The sequence below is a fragment of the Rhagoletis zephyria genome, unplaced genomic scaffold, assembly GCF_001687245.7.
Source record: "Rhagoletis zephyria isolate East Lansing unplaced genomic scaffold, Rhagoletis_zephyria_1.1 Rzeph_scaffold_04317, whole genome shotgun sequence".
In the NCBI taxonomy this organism is placed as follows: domain Eukaryota; kingdom Metazoa; phylum Arthropoda; class Insecta; order Diptera; family Tephritidae; genus Rhagoletis; species Rhagoletis zephyria.
Genome location: NW_016161400.1, coordinates 8,931 through 27,848, shown reverse-complemented (window position 1 = coordinate 27,848; position 18,918 = coordinate 8,931). Strand labels below are relative to the sequence as shown.

Genomic DNA, 18,918 nt, shown 5'->3' with positions numbered 1-18,918 from the left:
TATTAAGTAGGAATACAGGATACATATACAAGTACTTCTTAAAAATAGTTTTTTTGTAAGTAGAGATATCGAGGAAACGCGAGATAAAAACAAATGCAATTTCAAGTAGAAGGCAGTCCATTGTTTTATAATATTCTTTAGATATTTCCACAAAATTGGAAGTGCTTTTTTAAATAAAACCTACCTGTAACATATGTACAAATATATTTGTATACATGTATAAATATGTATGCATAACTTTTATCCTTTGTTAGGAAATTTTGCTTTTTTTTTTGTAATTTAAAGTTACTTCCAAATTCAAAATTTTGCTTTATGGTATAAAATATTACGCATTCTAATCCATTATATAGCCAACCAATTAGCATCAGCTAGTTTTTTTTTTACACAATTTCTTCTCTTAGTATTTGGCGCATTCTTTTAGTAGAGCATTATGGCGCTTTGATTCTTCTCCTCGCTAGGTGGCTCGAGTCTTTGGCGATCGCGTTGTTCACTACGTTTGGCATGCAACAGTATGAAAACATTTAGTATAACAACAAATGTAGACGCAATGACCAAATAAAAACTATAACCCAAAAAAGCTAAACCCTGACTATACCAATTACTATCCTGTGCTGCAAGCACATTCTGCTGTAAGTATTTATAGAATTGAACAAGCCAGCAAATAAAAGCGATCACTTGTGCTCCTGCGGCTGAAATGTTTGAAGCGAAAAGTAGTACCATAGTTCCAGGGCGTTTTGCCGCAGAAGCGGCTTTTAAAACGGCTACAATGGCTGAAATCGCAGAGCCCAGTAAACCAAAGCCGGTACCCAAAGCTGTGATTAACCAAAGCCAGAAGTTCATTGTTTCTGGTCCGTTTTGATCGAAGGTGTAAACTATAATTAAAGAAATAATTATAAAGAAATATAGTGCATATGTGTGTTTGTACATATGTATGTACAAGTTTATGCGTACATATGTGTGTATTTATTTTTTGGGGTATATATAAATCGCAACTTTCCTTTTTTGACAATCAAAGTACTTACCAATTATAGGTGTAGAGCGCACACCGAATCCATAGTTGAGGTCCTTGTTGCCATAAAATAAACCAAAATTTATATCGCCTTTTGAATCCTTTAAAACAAACAGCAAATAAAAACAATTCATTGAGACATTGTGTTTAAAATCCGAACGTCATTTACTTACTGTAGAATTTAAGCGCTTCGGGTAGGCGCGCACCCAATGGTTTGTGGTCAAACTGACCAGAAGAAGTCCGATTGCGATGCAGCTCCCGAAGAATGTTGAAAAGACTAGTGCCCTTGTGCGTATGCTCATGGCGTTGGTTGATTGGCAAGATGTGGCGAGATTACTTAAACCAAATCAATTTGGACGTCTGCAGGAAGGATACTCCGTTGCCAATGACTTTTCTCCGGACGGCATCAGTGGCTAAGATGCTTGCCCACACTTTCTCCCCCAGAATCCAAAGAATTGAGTTGTTGTTATGCGCTTTTGTTTGGTCGTTATTTTGGCATGGCATAAAATACACAATAAATTAAATTAAAAGTGCCTAATTTGATATGGACTGATTTTTTTATTGCTGCTGTTAAACCTTTGCTAGTGCTTTCTTCCTGTATATNGCAATGACTTATCTCCGGACGGCATCAGTGGCTTAGATGCTTGCCCACACTTTCTCCCCCAGAATCCAAAGAATTGAGTTATTGTTATGCGCTTTTGTTTGGTCGTTATTTTGGCATGGCATAAAATATACAATAAATTAAATTAAAAGTGCCTAATTTGATATGGACTGATTTTTTTTATTGCTGCTGTTAAACCTTTGCTAGTGCTTTCTTCCTGTATATGCATCTACATATGCATTTTTTGCGCAATGATAAATGATAAATAATGAGCAAACAGAAAACTTTGGTCACGAACTTGATTTTTCTAACATTTTAGTTTCAGGTAGTTTCAGGTTATATTTGTACAAATGTACGCATATTTTTCCGCATGCCTAAAACAATCACACACGTATGTACGTATGTACATACATATGTATATAGTACATATGTAAAAGATTTTATGCGAAAATAACTGTAGAAAAACTACGCAATCGCATTTTNTTATATTTGTACATATGTACGTATATTTTTCCGCATGCCTAAAACAATCACACACGTATGTACGTATGTACATACATATGTATATAGTACATATGAAAAAGATTTTATGCGAAAATAACTGTAGAAAAACTACGCAATCGCATTTTTGTGCCTGAACTTGTATTTGTTTCGTCACAAACAACAAACAAAGGCATTAAATAAAACGGTTTTGGATAAAACCGCATAAAATATGTGCGCATATCTGTAAATAAAATGAATCACTACTTACCTCTACTACGACGAGTTTCTGAATTCACATCGCTTTCCCTACATAAACCACAAATTTTTGTTCAATCTTGCAGATTTACAGCTCAACAAAAATAAATTTTGGTTTCGCACAATGCACCTTAATTACATTATTTTTTATAGTGTTGATCACCTATTAATAATAATATTTATTTTGTTTACGCACTGAATTTACTTCCGATCTGCAAGCACTTTCTTTGTTATCTCTGCTCTTTTTCAATTTATTTTATCCTATCTTTCTTTGTCTTACTTTCCAGTTTTTTTTTATATTGGGCGATGTTTCATAACTCTTATTCCATATATGTATGTATGTATTGTGTGTATATGTATATGTGTGTATTGACAAGTTTTAGATTTTTTTTTTGATTCTAATTTTTTGATTGGTTTTATAAAATTATGTTGAATTTTTAATGGAAACCGTATAAATGCATAGTTCAATTTTTTTTATTGCTCAACTTGTTGCGGTATTAAAAAGAAGCAACACGTTAAGATTTCAAGCTTTTTAATGCGATTTCTTAGAAAAATTTTAGGTATCACGTTTTATAGACAATTTTAGTATAACAAAGTGCAAATTCAAAGTAGCTACATAGAACGTACCGTTGATTTTTGGCAATTTTTTGCATATCTTCCATTCAAAATATGTTCGAACATTTTTTTTATGTGAAAGAAAACGGGCAAAACGTGCAGAGAATATATTTTAAAATTGAAAGGCTACAAAACTGCTTAATAAGTTAAATGGAATTGCCAAAGGTAAAGGTCAAATGTGTGTTGTCTAGAAATATTCCCATCAATAAAAGTTGCGTCGCAAGAAGTTGCAAGAATTTACTCTGTTCTCTGGTTTCTTTGGCTTTTTACAGTTTTACAGGTTTTATCACAGAAAAGTTGGGAAACGCTTGACAGATTTTACATGGACGAAAACACAAGTTTTACGTCGAAAACCAGTTAATGCAACGAAAACATGTTTCCAATGTCGGTTCGGTATTATCTTTCATCGAAAAAAGCAACCCTGCCATCATAATTATGACGTTAGTTTTCGAGCGCATTTCGATTACCTGTCGTTTTGCAAACGCATTTTAACTGTCAAAATATTGACGTAATAAATTTGTGGTCCATTTTCATTTTCCCCAGTCGAGTTCATTAATTTTTTCTATTTGTTGCAATTTTGCAAAAATTCCAAAAAAAATAGAAAAACAAATAAATATCATGAAATAGTAAAATTCTAAGTTAATAAATAGCCAGCACCACGTCGATTTTTATTGCGAGTGCGAGTGCGTGTGTTGCTGTAATAATTCGTTCTAGTAAAGGGGCGGGAGGTGATTATTTTTTAATGCTTTTCATGTAACTTTTCCTCAATATTGGTATTGCAGTGAAAGTTTATTGTGCACTTGCTGGTCATAACTGTTCCGTGTTTCTTTGTTTGCCTGCGACTAAAAAGCGCTATTAGAAATTGTCAAAGCGTGTGATAATCGAATGCAATTTGCAAAGCACCTTATTGATTGTTATTTTGTTATTCGTAGTATTTCCGACTATATGCATACATATTTGATTTATCTTTAAATATTCGTAGGCACACACAATTTTGAGGTACGGAGAGTCAAGGACATTATTTCGACATTGCCTGTGTTTAATTAATCCCATTTGCAATTGTTTTTGTATCCTTTCCGCTTGATGCTGTTTGCATTCCCGCTGGTATGTATTTGTGCCCTTGGCCGAAAAAACGCGTCTACGTCCGCAGTGTCCTACAGTCTAAAGCTATCCCTCATCAGTTTCAAATATAAAAATAACACATAAAAACAAAGGTTGTAAGTGCGGCGTAGCCTTCAGTAGTAGCAGGAATAATCCTAATAAGACGGGTATTGGATTTCCAAGGATATAATAAAAGTAGAGATTTCGAAATTTTGTTCTGTTAACTGTCGACCATACAGGTAGCCAAATCGCTCAAGCTTATCTTTAGCGCTCACAGTACTGCTTTGCCAGCCCAAGAAATGTGCGATTCCGATGCGAGCAAAGTACAAAAGTGGATATGCGACTATTGCACCTATGAAAATTTTCCTTCCTCACTTAAATGCACCATGTGCAAGGGTGCGAAACCACTGCTGAATGAGGATATATTTCGGTAATTTATATTTCTAATATACTAATACACGAGCTAATATAACGTTTTTACTTTCAGGTTGAGTCCACCACAAACTGCTTTCGATGGCGAGGAGGAGCGCGGTGCAACTGCCGATGTGGTCGAGGCGTCCAGCCTCAATGCATGCTATGCTCAATCGCGGCAAGATGTTTCCTCCACATTACCCGCTACAGCCTCCCCATCTACTTTGGCTAAATGGTCCTGCAAAATGTGCACCTATTTAAATTGGCCAAGAAGTTTACGCTGCGTACAATGTTGTTCTAAACGTGGTACTACTACTGTCGACCTCAACGTAGATCAACAGGTTTGCAATAGTGGAGAAGCCGCAGCAGTGGCTTTAGCATCAACTGGGAATATAGATACAATTGATTGTCCGCAAGGATACATGGATAAAAGATCAAAGTCTGCAGAGTGTAGAGAAACAAAGGCTACTGCTAATATTACCAACACTAATACAGTTTCTTCTAACAATCTCAAAGATCAGTTAAATGCTTTACGTATCACTAACGATATGGAATTGAATGCTAGTAATATTGCGGAATCACAAAAGAATGAGGCAGGCAGTCATACTGCAGAAATTCACAAAAAAACGAGTAACAGCTATATTCAATCGGTAGGTGCTGCTTCAAATAGATTGAGCACTTTTGAACAGTCGTCCACTACTAATATGATAACCGCCGCGCCTACTACAACTGTAAACACAACTCACTTAAATAATCTTGCGAATTCGTCGCAGCAGCAGCAACAATCGCAGCACAATCAGTCGTCCACATCTCTGCAGAACTGTTATGTAGCGAAATGGGCCTGTAATGTAAGTTAATTCTTGTTTGTGGACAATAATTGCTCGTAATATAACCAATTTAATGTTTTTATGCAGACATGTACTTATGAAAATTGGCCAAAAAGTCTTAAATGTTCTATGTGTGGGGAGCCGCGTGATGGAAATACTACCAATATACCTTCTTTGGGAGACAGCAACGCCATCACTGCAACATCCGGTTCGGGTAGCAATAAATTCCTCAATGTAAAGGATGTAAAGGATGGAAATCATGATATGACGGTGTCAACGAATAATTCATTCAACAAGAAACATATTTACCAACTTGGTTAGTATTGAATAGACTTGTTTAATAATGAAAATGTACTAGCAATGCATGCTTTTGGATATGGGCGAATTGTAGGTTCTTCTGAGACTATAAACAACTGTGATACGGTACAAGAGCGTCAAGAACGGCGCCAGCGTCAAATTAGAAGACAAGTTGACTGGCAATGGCTGAATGCCTGTCTTGGTAAGACTGCCTTTAAATAAAAGTAATCAAGTTAAGTAATCTATTTCAAATAATTTAAAGGCGTTGTGGAGAATAACTACAGCGCAGTGGAAGCATACTTGTCCTGTGGCGGTAATCCGGCACGTTCTTTAACCGCGACGGAAATCGCTATCTTAAATCGCAATTCAGCGTTCGATGTAGGTCATACGCTTATTCATTTGGCGATACGCTTTCATCGAGAAGAGATGTTGCCCATGTTACTTGCACAGATCTCAGGATCTGGGCCTGGTATTAAGCGTGTACCTTCCTATGTCGCTCCAGACTTAGCCGCTGATATACGAAGACATTTCGCTAATACACTACGCATGCGTAAAACCTCCTTCAATTGTTTCTACGTGCAAGAGCATGCTACATTTGCTTTACCAGCTGAGATAGAAGAGCTACCAATTCAAATCCAAGAACAGCTGTACGACGAATTATTAGATCGCGATGCACAAAAACAGCTTGAGAACCCTCCTCCCGCACTTAATTGGTCATTGGAGATCACAGCCCGTTTGGGCTCACGCTTGTTGGTATTATGGAATCGCAGTGCCGGCGACTGCCTCTTAGACTCGGCAATGCAAGCAACTTGGGGTGTATTTGACCGCGACAACACCCTTCGACGCGCCTTGGCAGATACTTTGCATCAGTGTGGCCCAATGTAAGTAACTCAAATTCAAGTTGTAAGTGATAATAACACAATACTGATTCTCTCAGTTTCTATCCGCGTTGGAAGGAGTACGAAAAGTGGCAGGCATCAATGTTGCAATTTACCTTGGAAGATGCCCAGTGGCAAGATGACTGGAGTAATCTGCTATCGTTAGCCAGCCAGCCGGGCTCATCATTAGAGCAGTTGCATATATTTGCGTTGGCCCATATACTGCGTCGACCAATCATCGTTTACGGTGTGAAATATGTTAAAAGTTTCCGTGGCGAGGATATTGGCTATGCGAGGTTCGAAGGTAACTCATTTTACTTAGATTTATACATTCAAAATGAATTAAATTCATATAAAAAAAATTTCCACAAATAAAACAATTGCTTAGGTTTGTACTTGCCTTTATTTTGGGATCAAAATTTCTGCATAAAATCGCCTATTGCTCTGGGATATACCCGCGGACATTTCAGTGCATTAGTACCGATGGAGCCATTTGCTCGCATTGATCCACGCAGAGATGAACCAGAAGATGTTCGTTATTTACCTTTGATGGATTGTGAATCAAAACTATTGCCAATACACTTCTTAACACAGGCAGAGGTAGTATAGCGTAAATAAATGGTATAGGCGGTTGTTTCAATGCTTTCGAATTTTCCAGATGGGTCGCGAAGAGGCTATTATGAGACAGTGGCTAGATGTGTGCGTTACAGATGGAGGTTTACTTGTGGCGCAGCAGAAATTGCGAAAACGACCGCTGTTGGTTGCACAAATGCTGGAAGAATGGTTAAATCACTATCGAAGAATCGCGTAAGCATGGAATCTTTCAATGCAAAGTTTCAAAATTTAACTATTCATCATTGTACATACTCATGTACATATTTTGTAGTCAAGTTATAACAGCACCATTTGTACGGCGACCGCAACAAACCGGCTATTCAAGTGAGGGTGATTCCGATGAAGAATAGGCACGGGCACAATCAAGTTGCAATTCTACTTGGAGACAACATTCACATCGGTAGCATTAAGCCGCATGATGGACAAAATTGCGGTGGTAGCATAAACTTAAATCGGAAAATATAAATTTAATGCATATATAACAATTATTACAATTGAAAAAGTAAGAGTGTGGATACCTAGAAAACTTACATGCCGTTATATTGATTACAAAATTTAAAGCATATTTTACGTAGCTAATGCATATTAAAAACTTTCGTATTCTTAGGTTCGTACGATGCATACGTAAATATAGCAAGAAAGAAAAAAACTAAAAACAAAACATAGCAAATAATTAAAAATCATATCCGTTTCCAGTTCAACAAATGTTGATTTTAGTAAAGATAAAATTTGATTCTAAGAGAAGCTGAAATATAAATAAAAAGTAAAGGAATAATGTTTATGATTTTAATCACCCCTACTGGCAGGTGTGTAAAATAATGTAAATCATTAAATTAAAAGCGAAGGTCAAAAGACAAAATGGAAATGGGGTAATAAGAATAGTAACGATAGCGTTTGGTATATGCACGTNCGTTGATTTTAGTAAAGATAAAATTTGATTCTAAGAGAAGCTGAAATATAAATAAAAAGTAATGGAATAATGTTTATGATTTTAATCACCCCTACTGGCAGGTGTGTAAAATAATGTAAATCATTAAATTAAAAGCGAAGGTCAAAAGACAAAATGGAAATGGGGTAATAAGAATAGTAACGATAGCGTTTGGTATATGCACGTGCTAATTAAGGATTGAAAAAATTTCAAATTTCAAACGTTCAAATGCATTGAAAAGTATGAATATTTTGAGTCTCAAGTGAAATAAAAAAATTAAATTGCAAATAAAAAAAATTAATAATAAGAATATGTATTATTTACGGAAAAAAATGATTGTAAAATATGTAATACTAGAGAATATTTTATTGTAACGAGTTTCTTTTTGCAGGCTGACGGAAATTGTCATGCCAATTTTACCAGTAATTGTCCNGAAATTGCAAATAAAAAAAATTAATAATAAGAATATGTATTATTTACGGAAAAAAATGATTGTAAAATATGTAACACTAGAGAATATTTTATTGTAACGAGTTTCTTTTTTGCAGGCTGACGGAAATTGTCATGCCAATTTTACCAGTAATTGTCCGCAATTAAAAAAATACATTTATATTGAGAGAAATTTTAAATACATCTGCAATAATGATCGAATTAGTAATGAAATTATGAGGTAAATGATGTATGAGAAAACGTATAAAGTTGCTTACGGTTATTTTGTTTTGACATTATAAATGGATTATTACTACATACATACATACATATTATAGTTTTTGTTGGTAATGTTATTTAAAAGGAACTTATGCCCATTTCACACAAATATACTATAAATAAGATGAATTAAAAGATCGAATACAATGCATTTAGTACTTGTTAAATCTCTATTGAGATTCCTTTCCTCAGATCTCCACTGGATAAGGAAAATATACACATCCATATCTTATTTCGCAAACATAGGTGCACTGAAATTTAACTTTCTCCATTCTCATATTATTTTCTCACTTTTCTCGCGCAGGCTGTTGCAGTTGCATATGAGTGTGGGCCGAAAATCCGCCTTTTTAAAATTTTGATTGGTAATAGCAAAAATATGGTTCATTATGCTCTAAAAATAATCTGTGCGAAAGATGACAATTTGCAGTCAATATCGTAGGCTCGCCCAAGTCCATCAAAGTTCAAGTGCTAAAAAATTTTTAGTTTCCTTCGATTCTCTTCCAAAAAGGTCAATATATACCAAATTATGTAGCACTAAACTTTTAATTAATGCATATATTTGTATTTTTTGAGCACATTGAACTTTGACTTGAACTTGGGCGAGCCTAAGATATTGACCAAAAATTGTCATCTTTTACACNCTTTTAATTAATGCATATATTTGTATTTTTTGAGCACATTGAACTTTGACTTGAACTTGGGCGAGCCTAAGATATTGACCAAAAATTGGCCTCTTTTACACAGATTGGTTTTAGAGCGTAATGAACCATATTTTTGCTATATATATAGGGTTGAAAACGCCAAGGTACCTGGTAATGTGCAATATGTTCAACCAAGGAGGAGTTCATTTTGAGTTAATTTTCGGTATTTTCCAATTTATAAAATGAATATTTTCCAACCCTGGTATTTTCAACAGAAATATGAAACAAAATTTTTATTATTTAGTTAATTACAGTTCTCATATATATTTTATTTTACTACTATCATATATGTAAGTTTAATTTCTAACGCTCACGAAAAACATTAGCTCTGTTCGCTATGCAAATGCCAGTAAGAATTAACCAGTAACAAAATTCAGAGAATAAGGTATCTTACTCTTCCAAAGAGAGAAACTTACTGAGTTTTGCGCGAACAGGAATTAGCAAGCATTTGCAAGTTTAACTGCCAGCTGGTGTCCAAGGTTGCATTTCGAACATAATAAATTTTTTAAATTATTTCTATTTTATTTATTTGTTACAAAACAGGACCTAGACGTATACGTATTTCTTTTTATGCTGACTTTCTTCAACATACGCTTCAATTTCATTGTCGAAGTCACTGTCGGATTTCCTATATCGACAGTTGTTCCGATTACGAATACAGCTTTTTCAGCTGATTACCATTCAAATGTTTGGATTTAATTAAATAAATTGAATAAACAAATATTTGCATACTTCTTTCATTAGTAAATCGCAACAAGATTGTTCATTTTCAAATTTGACGAACTGGTTGAATCAAATTATTGTTGACGAAAATGCAACCGTGTGCCACAATTCTGCTTGCAAATTCTTGCTGGCAAAAATTTTCCTAGCACGAATTTACACGAACACGATTTGGTAACAATTGGTACCTACTTGTACAAGTTTACGCAACTTTAATGGGCTATAAAACTGCGAATTAATTTGAAAAATTAAAAATTTAAAACCCTACTATAAAAAGCAAATTGTAAACACAGCGTTCGGAAATGCATCATCAAAATATTGTTTTTGAATAACTGCAAAAAAAGGCGCTCGGAAATGCGTCATCAAAAAAAGGATTCGAATAACAAATAAATAATATCAAGTGCACCCTGCGATTTGTAACCCTTTTCATGTGTTTTCTTCCGAATCCAAGTCGAAAACCTGCGTTTTTCCCTCCATCATACATACAATATTTGAGCCGCCCTGTACACGAGCTAGCCTGTTATGACCTGGATTCCGCTTGTTATACCGATGGCAAGCAACTTATTTAATGCATATTTCGTTCGAAGACGACCAAGGCGAGTTGACAGCGAAATAAAATTCATTCGAAAATTAAAGCGGAACGACGGTAGTGGTAGCAGCGGGCGTGCGCTTTGGTTAATTATTTGGTGCGCAAAATTAAGAAAAATCAAATTTAGTGGTGTCATTTATAAACGGTAACGCATCTCCGTGATATATGTAAATATAAAAAGAAAGAAATGCAATAAAAGCTCCAGCAAATCGAAAATCAATAGGTGTGTAAATTCGTTTCGATGTCGATATAATTCCAGATTTTTGGAAAAAGTTTACATATTGAAATATTAGAAGGGCAAAAGAGGGACGTACCAATTGTCTGGTTTGTAATAACTAGGGAAACAAATTTATTGCAAATGATAGAAGGCTCAAAGAAGGTGCTTGTAAAATATTGAGTATCAAGTGTTGCTATTGGGAAAAAGCTAAGGATAAAAAATCTAATTGGAATCGGTCAATTGGTCGATTGGTTAGTCGATAACCGTTGATGCAACTTGGTGCGTATGTGTGTGTGGTATCGGTTACGGAGTAGTGGTTAAGGAAATTGTCCAATTCGTGCCGTGTTGAGTGCTATCTGTAAACGTGAGAAATCTATACATATACACATATACATCGGTGTGGTGCTTTTCGAACCACATTAGCGGTGCCGCAACATAAAATAACAACAACGTGCTATCGAGCGGATTTGTACCAGACGGAGAACGTATATTTGAGAGCAGCGCAAGTGAGCAACGGATAAGATGGGTAAGAAGAGTGCAAATTGTTGCACAAATATATGTCTGACAGCACATAAATATAAATATATACCAAAAAAAAAATATCTAAAAATGTACTCGATAATTAGATGCTTGTTTATAATTGAATGAAAAGCGTAGCGAAATAGAGTATGAAAGTTTTTTATTTTTTATTTTAACAATGATCTCAGGTGGAGAGTATTCTTTCAGATACTCCGATAAAATCGCGTGTTTCTCTCTTTCACACTCATACACTGACAAACATGTCCACTCCCTGTTTTATTTTCTGTCCACCATTCATCATGGATTGCCTTCCTTTCGCACGCAAGCTGATTTTACAGTGTCGTGTGAATGTTGAATCCAATTGGATTTCGAAAATTCGAAGAATGATATCACCGCTTATGCCGCAGTCGCTGTATTTGACGGCGTACGTCATTCATACTGTTATCGCTGTAGAATTTCTCACCAAACGCCCCCACTTCTCCCCCGCAGAATACCGTTCTTTCTTTCATCTTTTGAGCAGTGATGCCAGATTGTGGGTAATTTCCCTATTTGAGGGATATTTTGCATCAAAAATTATTAAAAGGGAAAAAAGGGACACTTCATATAAATAAGGGATTTTCTTTTGACGCAGTTATTGTTGCATAATTGATCAAAATTCAAGAATATTCGACATTCTTACGTAATTAATCGTTCTGAAGATGTGATGTGGAGTGAAATGGTATATAATTGTTAAAAAGTATAAGGACAATTTCGAAAATTTTCTTACGTTAACCAATTCAAGCGCTGAGTAAGAAAGAATCTTTTCAGTTGTAACTGGTGTTTCATGTAAAAAGCGGAACAAATTATCTGATGAAATGTTAAATAGCACATGAATGTGCTTCAATTTTAAAGTCACCAAAAAATTCTTTTAGGCCCTTAGTGAGTGAGCAAAAAAATGAAAGGGAAAAAATGAATGAGTGAAAAAAATGCAGAAAAAGGGGTTTTTTCTTAACAGCGGTCGGCCCTCGACAGGCAATGGCAAACCTCCGAGTGTATTCCTGCCATGAAAAACAGCTTCTCATAAAAATACACTCGCCATTCGGTGTCGGCGTAAAACTGTAGGTCCCTCCCCTTTGTGTGACAACATCAAGGGGACCGCCACAAATTGGAGGAAAAGCACATATGTGTAAGCGCCAAACTATTATTATTATTTTATATGAATTTTACTTCTTTACTACTGAAACATGTATATGTTTAAATTCGTTGGGAATTTTGTGGGATAAATTTTCAAGATGTGGGTAATTGAGGGATTTTTTCCCCATTTCCGTGGGATATTTAACAGAGAATGTCTGGCATCACTGCTTTTGAGTCTGGCTTGTAGCTCAGTCACGCATTTTACCGTTAGACACTTTGTTTCGAAAGTGTGAGTAGCAGTCAGCGCTCCATTCAAGAAAGAAGGCAAGCGCATACATCACTTCACTGGCGCAAGTACATTTATCATTTGTACATAAATCCATAAATGTACATACAGTACATACATTAATGCAATTTGATTTGATTACGCTGAGCCAAAGAAGTAAGGAAACCATTTTTCTTGTTAATCAGAAGTATGATAGTGGAAATTAATTATCGGTAACTTTTCAAACATTGTCAGTTCAATTCTTAATCCATCAATAATTAACTCCCAGAAGTAGCATTTTCCCCGAAAACTTGGGTGGAGGAAATCCGAACGAAAAGCTCTTTTAATATTAAGGATCCCCAGGGAATTTTTATTCATTATAGGAGGGAAGGAAAAATAGAGAAAACTCCCGGGGAGCTTCTGGTCAGAATCGGCCTGTATGCCTCAGGAAACGCAATTTTCCATCAATGATCTCATAAGAAATTATTTTGCACCTCAAGTCTCCAAGCATGGGAAAAAAATTTAACAAGTTACAAATGTCATGCAGGCAATTTTCCGGAATCCAGGAATATCAAACCTCTGTGCCTCACCGAAAACTTGAAAAAAACAGATCCTTTAATTTAGCAATAGGTTTAGAACCCATTGCGCTCCTCGCTACGTAGACACTTGAGAGGACGCGCTGATCTTATGCAGTTAAACCGTTTCGTCGATTTGATAGTACATACAGTCAGCGTCAAAAATATGAATACCCTGACGTTGAATGAAGTTGGGAAAGGGGTCGTGGCACCTCCCATACAAACCAAATTTTTCATACTACGTATCTCTGGAAGCAGAGGTCGAAAATATCCCTCAACACTTTGAAAGTGTCCCAAAATAACCGTCCCTATTTAAGAGAAAAAATAACCCACAAACCAGAACAGGTGGTTTATTTTTTGTAGATTTGTGCTCCTCAGTGGGAAAGGGTTATTTGCATATCTTTTTCCGTTGCTGTTGGACACGGACACTGATCGCTGGAAGAGAAAAAATAAGTGTTAGAGCGCGGTTGACCACGAATGTGTACGCAGGGTACCGTAGAAGCGCGTAGAAACATATCAAATTTGCTGTTGATAGAGATAGAGAGAGATATAGTGATAGTGATAGAACTTTTTAGAAAAGTATCGATACTAGTACTCATTTATAATACTCTAAAAAATAATCGATGCCAGTACTCATATTTGCAAAAAAGTATCGATATACCCGTACTTGCAAGTATTTTTATGGCAAACGCGAAAAGTTAACAATGTAGACATTCCTTTTAATAGCTGAAGTCTGATCTAACAAGCATTTCGAACGGAGTTTTTGAAAAGAACTTGCAATAAGTTTAAAAGCGTAAAATAAATGTGTATAGCAAAAGGCTTATTTGAAGCTTTTAAAAGCAACTAAAGCCATTGTAACTATAAAGGAAAGATAAGCACCCTTTCATAACAATTTTCTTCGAAAGCGGGCTGGATTTCGAATTTAAAACCAAGGTAGAATACATTGGAAAACGAAGGCTCCGTTATTCTGGAAAATTGCCAAGTTATCGAGCCGAAGACCACCCTCCTAACCCATTCCTTACACCGGCACAAAAACAATTGGTGGGTGCATTTAAGCAGATCCACTTGCCGCCACCTATTTCGACCCACTGAATCCGAATCTGAGGTCCGTTTGACTCGTTTTTGCCATTTTTTTCACAATTTTCGCAATTAACTCCAAATTCAGAAGGTGTACGAGTCAAATGGACTTCAATACATGTCGATATTTTGGTCTGCTTAAAGCAATGACCACTTTTTTTTGTAGCCAGTGTTATCGAAGGCATGGCAAGAGATTCGTTTTCCCATTATTTAAGAAGTTTTAACCGAGCCAAATGTCCATATGACTGCTACCTCTTCTTCTATGTTGTATAAAAATTTCATAGCGATTACCAGTAGCTCACCAGAACAAAATATATATTAATTTTTCGGTTTTTTGAGTTGGGACATTATTGAAGTAAATGAACGTTATGCGCATGGGATAATTTTTAAAAATTTTTCATTGTGATTGAAAAAAAAATTTACTAAAAAAGGGTTTAAAACTTCGATACTTTGTACTGGTACTTGGTACTTGTCAAAAAGTATCGAGTCCTCGATACTACTCAGTACTCATGAAAAGTATCGATATTCTGTACTCGGTACTCGTATCGTTCTATCACTTGAGAGATATAAGCAACGTCAACGTCATGGTCATGCGTGGCGACGAATAACTGTTACCCCGTTTTTTTTGAGAAATAAAAGGGTCCTTTATAGATTTTGAGAAAAAGGTATTTTATTGTTAATTTTCCACAGATTTTACTTTAGTTGTATTAACTAAATATTAAATTTTAATGCTTATTTATATTTGCCAGCAGTTTACACTTTGAGAGAAAAGTTCACTTGGCACGCAAGTCTTTTTCAGGTGTATTTTTTCTTAGGTTTTGTATAAAAAAAAGAAATAAAACTGTATAAGATTGGTCGAATGAATGGCCGTCCTAGTCACTAATTCCGAGTCTATTCGATTTATGAGTATGAGGTCTTATGTTGGACAAAAAGGGGAGTATAAGGGACTCAAAATGGAGAAAATTTGTCTAGGGTTACAGAAGATATGTAATAAATTAACTAACAAAGACCTGCGTGCCAAATGAACTTTTTTCTCAAAGTTTACACTGCTGGCAAATGCAAATAAGGATACAAATTTAAAAACTTATTAATACAACTAAAGTCAAATCTGTGGAAAATTAATAATAATATACTTTTTTCGCAAAATCTATAAAGGACCCTTTTATTTCTCAAAAAAACCGGGGTAACAGTTATTCGTCGCCACGCTGTACACAGTATTTACATACGAGTATAAAGTAAAATTTCTAATCAACATTTCTTGAAATTAACAAAATTTTAAAACTACTTAACCTTGCTAGGCCAAAGTCAAGGCATATTGAGCAGGTAATAACATTAGAACGAAAACAACAAAGACTGTGTTAAGAATTTCCTGCTGATTTTGGACTCTAGCATATTAATAGGTACATAAAATCATGATAAAAACATAGCAAGGTATAACCGTTCTCTCAATTTGTCGGCCATGATTTTTTTTTGAAGTTTGCCAACATTTTAAAATCATATAAAATTGAAAATAAAAAATTGAAATTGTTCGAAATTGTTGTTGCTTGAGATTGAAAATGAAAATGTGTGTGTGAGTTTGTGAGTAAATTTAAAAATTAAATTGTTTGGAAACGTCAAGAATTTTAAAAGTGACTCAGCGGTTCTACCTTACTATATTTTTATCATGCATAAAATGTATTCAAAGTTTGATAATTTAGAGACTGAACGCATGAAAATAACAAAAAGCGGATCTGCTGCTATTAGATAGCTTGCTTAATGCGCCTTAGCAAAAGTTGAATTTTTTCAAGAGCATTTTTAGCGTTCAGTTGATATTTTGCTTTTAAATAGAACTTTCTAAATGAATCCTCAAAGACAATAATTAACTATTTATTTGAAGAGATAAGGTGTAGAAGCTTTAAACTTTATATTCCCTTAAAATATCTTTACTTATGCATACATGTATGCATGTATGTATATATGTATGTACGTGCATATCTTCTCATGGAATTGCAAAGCGAAGAGATTGACTATTAGAGTTCGTGAATGTGGGTCACCTGCACTTGACTCTCTGCCAGTTAGTTCAATTGAATTTAATTTTAATTTCCTTGTTTCATCTTCTTCGGCTAAGCGGCACTCCTCTTCTTACTTTTATTACTTTTGTGCCATTTACTTCCCCACATTTGCCGCATCGTTTGTGTCATCCACACACTATGTATGCATATCTATATACATATATGGGTATTTCCAATCCAGCGTTGCGTGACACTCGTACGACAAAATGTTAAAAATATGTATTGAAAAAGTCAAAATTTGAAAAGGGTTTTTTTTTTGATTTGCATAGCAATTACATGGCCCCTTATTCAGTACAAAAAAAATACAACTGTTGGTAGTAGCGATTTAAAGATAATAGTAAACATATGCGCTGGCGTGACGTTACAAAAAACGGAAGTAGATTTTGACCTCGATTACAAAATTGCAAAACTGCGAATTGGACAAGGCTATTTATATAAAAGGTTTTGTAGATTAGAAATGGTTAAGGTATCTAAGTTTTCCAAGGATTTAAATTTAAAAATATTTTCTGCTATTTGTTTAATCAACTGTAGTATCTGGTGTGACGTTACATTACTAAAATTACCATATTGTTCTTTAAAGAATTTTAACGGGAAGAAAAAATGCATTTTATGTAGAATATACTTTTTATATTTATAACGGGTGCTTTTTTAAGAGCTTGATAACTTTTTTTTTAAAAAAAACGCATAAAATTTGCAAAATCTCATCGGTTCTTTATTTGAAACGTTAGATTGGTCCATGACATTTACTTTTTGAAGATAATTTCATTTAAATGTTGACCGCGGCTGCGTCTTAGGTGGTCCATTCGGAAAGTCCAATTTTGGGCAACTTTTTCNATCAGCTGTTCCATTTTTTGCAAATCTATGTCTTAAGTACCAAGTATGTTTCAACTAAAGATGCCAAATGTGAATGAAATCCGAGAATAAATATCACTTTCTGATCATTTTTGGCAAAAAACTGTATGCTTACATAACCGGTATATATGTATTATAAAAGGCATCCAAATCGGCCTATAAATAAGTTAGATATAGAACGTAATGTGGAACGATTTTCCGTCATCCCTTGTCAAATTAGATATAGGACTTTTATTTTTTCTTTTATTCCGCGGTAGACTTTCCACTGGAAACGCCCATGTAGTTAGTACTTTACCCATTGTACTTATACACTTGGATTGAGTGGCGTCTGTGCTCACTCGAATAAAGTGAATGTGGTGACTATTGGAAACTGTGGCGGCGACGATATAAAAATGTCAAACACAACACAGAGTGTAGAGCATGACTAGGCCGTGGCAGCGCAGTGAAGGACTGTGTGGGAGCGAGCTGCATTAGGGCGTGCACGCACGCAATTGGCTTCCGTATGTGGGCCTTGTGGCTGTTGTTGTGCTTTTATTAACAAACGCTCCCATTGCATGCCACAGCAGACACAATTTTTCGCCCTAAGTATATATGTATGTATGTAAATGTGTACATATGTATGTATGTATGTAGACAACTTCGCTGATCATCGGTGAATGGCGTTGACCTCTTGATGTCCGAGAAATTTTTTAATTTAATTTTTTGTTTCATTATGTACTACATTCGATTCAATGGCGTACCGGAGTTGAAGAGAAAATAACTATAAAATAATTATAAAAATACTTTATTACACACATGGCAATTAAAGCTGAAAACTTAAACAGTTTATCTATGTACTAAATCCGTACATTCAAATGCTTTTACATACAGTGGCAAAAATATAAATAGGGAAGAGAGATTTTGGCATTCTTTGGCTATTTCCTTTTCGATTATTTAACTTTTATTATTTTTTTATGAAATAAAAACCATGTGGACAAAATTAGCAAAATTCGACAAAGTTTCATTAAAATTTTTAGCTTTTCAATTGTACGTCGTAGAAACATTCTGAGTATGCTGTTATGTAGCCCACTAAATTTTAGTTTATAAAAGTACACATTTTAAGCAGCTAGAACTTACCGTTGATTTTTGGCATTTTTTTCCAAAAAAATTGTCAAACATACTTTGTGTGGAAGAAAATGCGCGAACGAAAAATTGCCAAAAATCAACAGTAAGTCCTAGCTACTTCAAATATACTTTTTATTATACTAAAATTTAATGGGCAACAAAACTGCATACTCAAAACAATTATAAAAAATCTGATTAAAAATTTTAGCATTTCCATCGAAATTTTTTTTCAAATCCGTCGAATTTTTAAAAATGTTATACAAAGTTTGAAATTTTGGTTTACATGGATTCTCTAAAAAATCTGACTGAAAAGTTTTAACTGGTGATGAATACATATTTGTTAAAAGTCGTCGAATTTTTAAAAATCTACAAAGTTTGAAATTGGTATTTACATGGGTTTTTAGATA

The 18,918-nt window shown here is 34.8% G+C and overlaps 2 protein-coding genes across 6 annotated transcripts; one reads left to right on the top strand and one right to left on the bottom strand.

Annotated features, from left to right (window-relative positions):
• Positions 1 to 372: 372 nt before the first annotated feature.
• LOC108370564 (uncharacterized) lies at positions 373 to 2,614 on the bottom strand. Its single transcript, XM_017625904.1, has 4 exons — positions 2,362 to 2,614; positions 1,183 to 1,482; positions 1,023 to 1,110; positions 373 to 872 (listed from the first exon to the last, which is right to left on the bottom strand). Exons 2-4 carry the CDS (start codon positions 1,309 to 1,311, stop codon positions 418 to 420), a joined length of 672 nt encoding a protein of 223 aa, XP_017481393.1. The 5' UTR covers positions 1,312 to 1,482; positions 2,362 to 2,614; the 3' UTR covers positions 373 to 417.
• An 851-nt stretch (positions 2,615 to 3,465) lies between these two features.
• Positions 3,466 to 7,988, top strand: trbd (ubiquitin thioesterase trabid). 5 transcript variants are annotated; one of them, XM_017625903.1, is made up of 11 exons: positions 3,466 to 3,691; positions 3,946 to 3,962; positions 4,114 to 4,494; positions 4,552 to 5,323; positions 5,390 to 5,618; positions 5,694 to 5,801; positions 5,862 to 6,480; positions 6,537 to 6,781; positions 6,866 to 7,077; positions 7,136 to 7,284; positions 7,364 to 7,988. In XM_017625903.1, the coding sequence occupies exons 3-11, from the start codon at positions 4,364 to 4,366 to the stop codon at positions 7,440 to 7,442; spliced, it is 2,544 nt and encodes an 847-aa protein (XP_017481392.1). In that variant the 5' UTR covers positions 3,466 to 3,691; positions 3,946 to 3,962; positions 4,114 to 4,363; the 3' UTR covers positions 7,443 to 7,988. The 5 variants fall into 5 exon arrangements, with proteins under 5 accessions (XP_017481392.1, XP_017481391.1, XP_017481390.1 ...); XM_017625902.1 differs by lacking the exon at positions 3,946 to 3,962; XM_017625901.1 differs by having other exon boundaries at positions 3,946 to 4,494.
• The last annotated feature ends 10,930 nt before the right edge of the window (positions 7,989 to 18,918 follow it).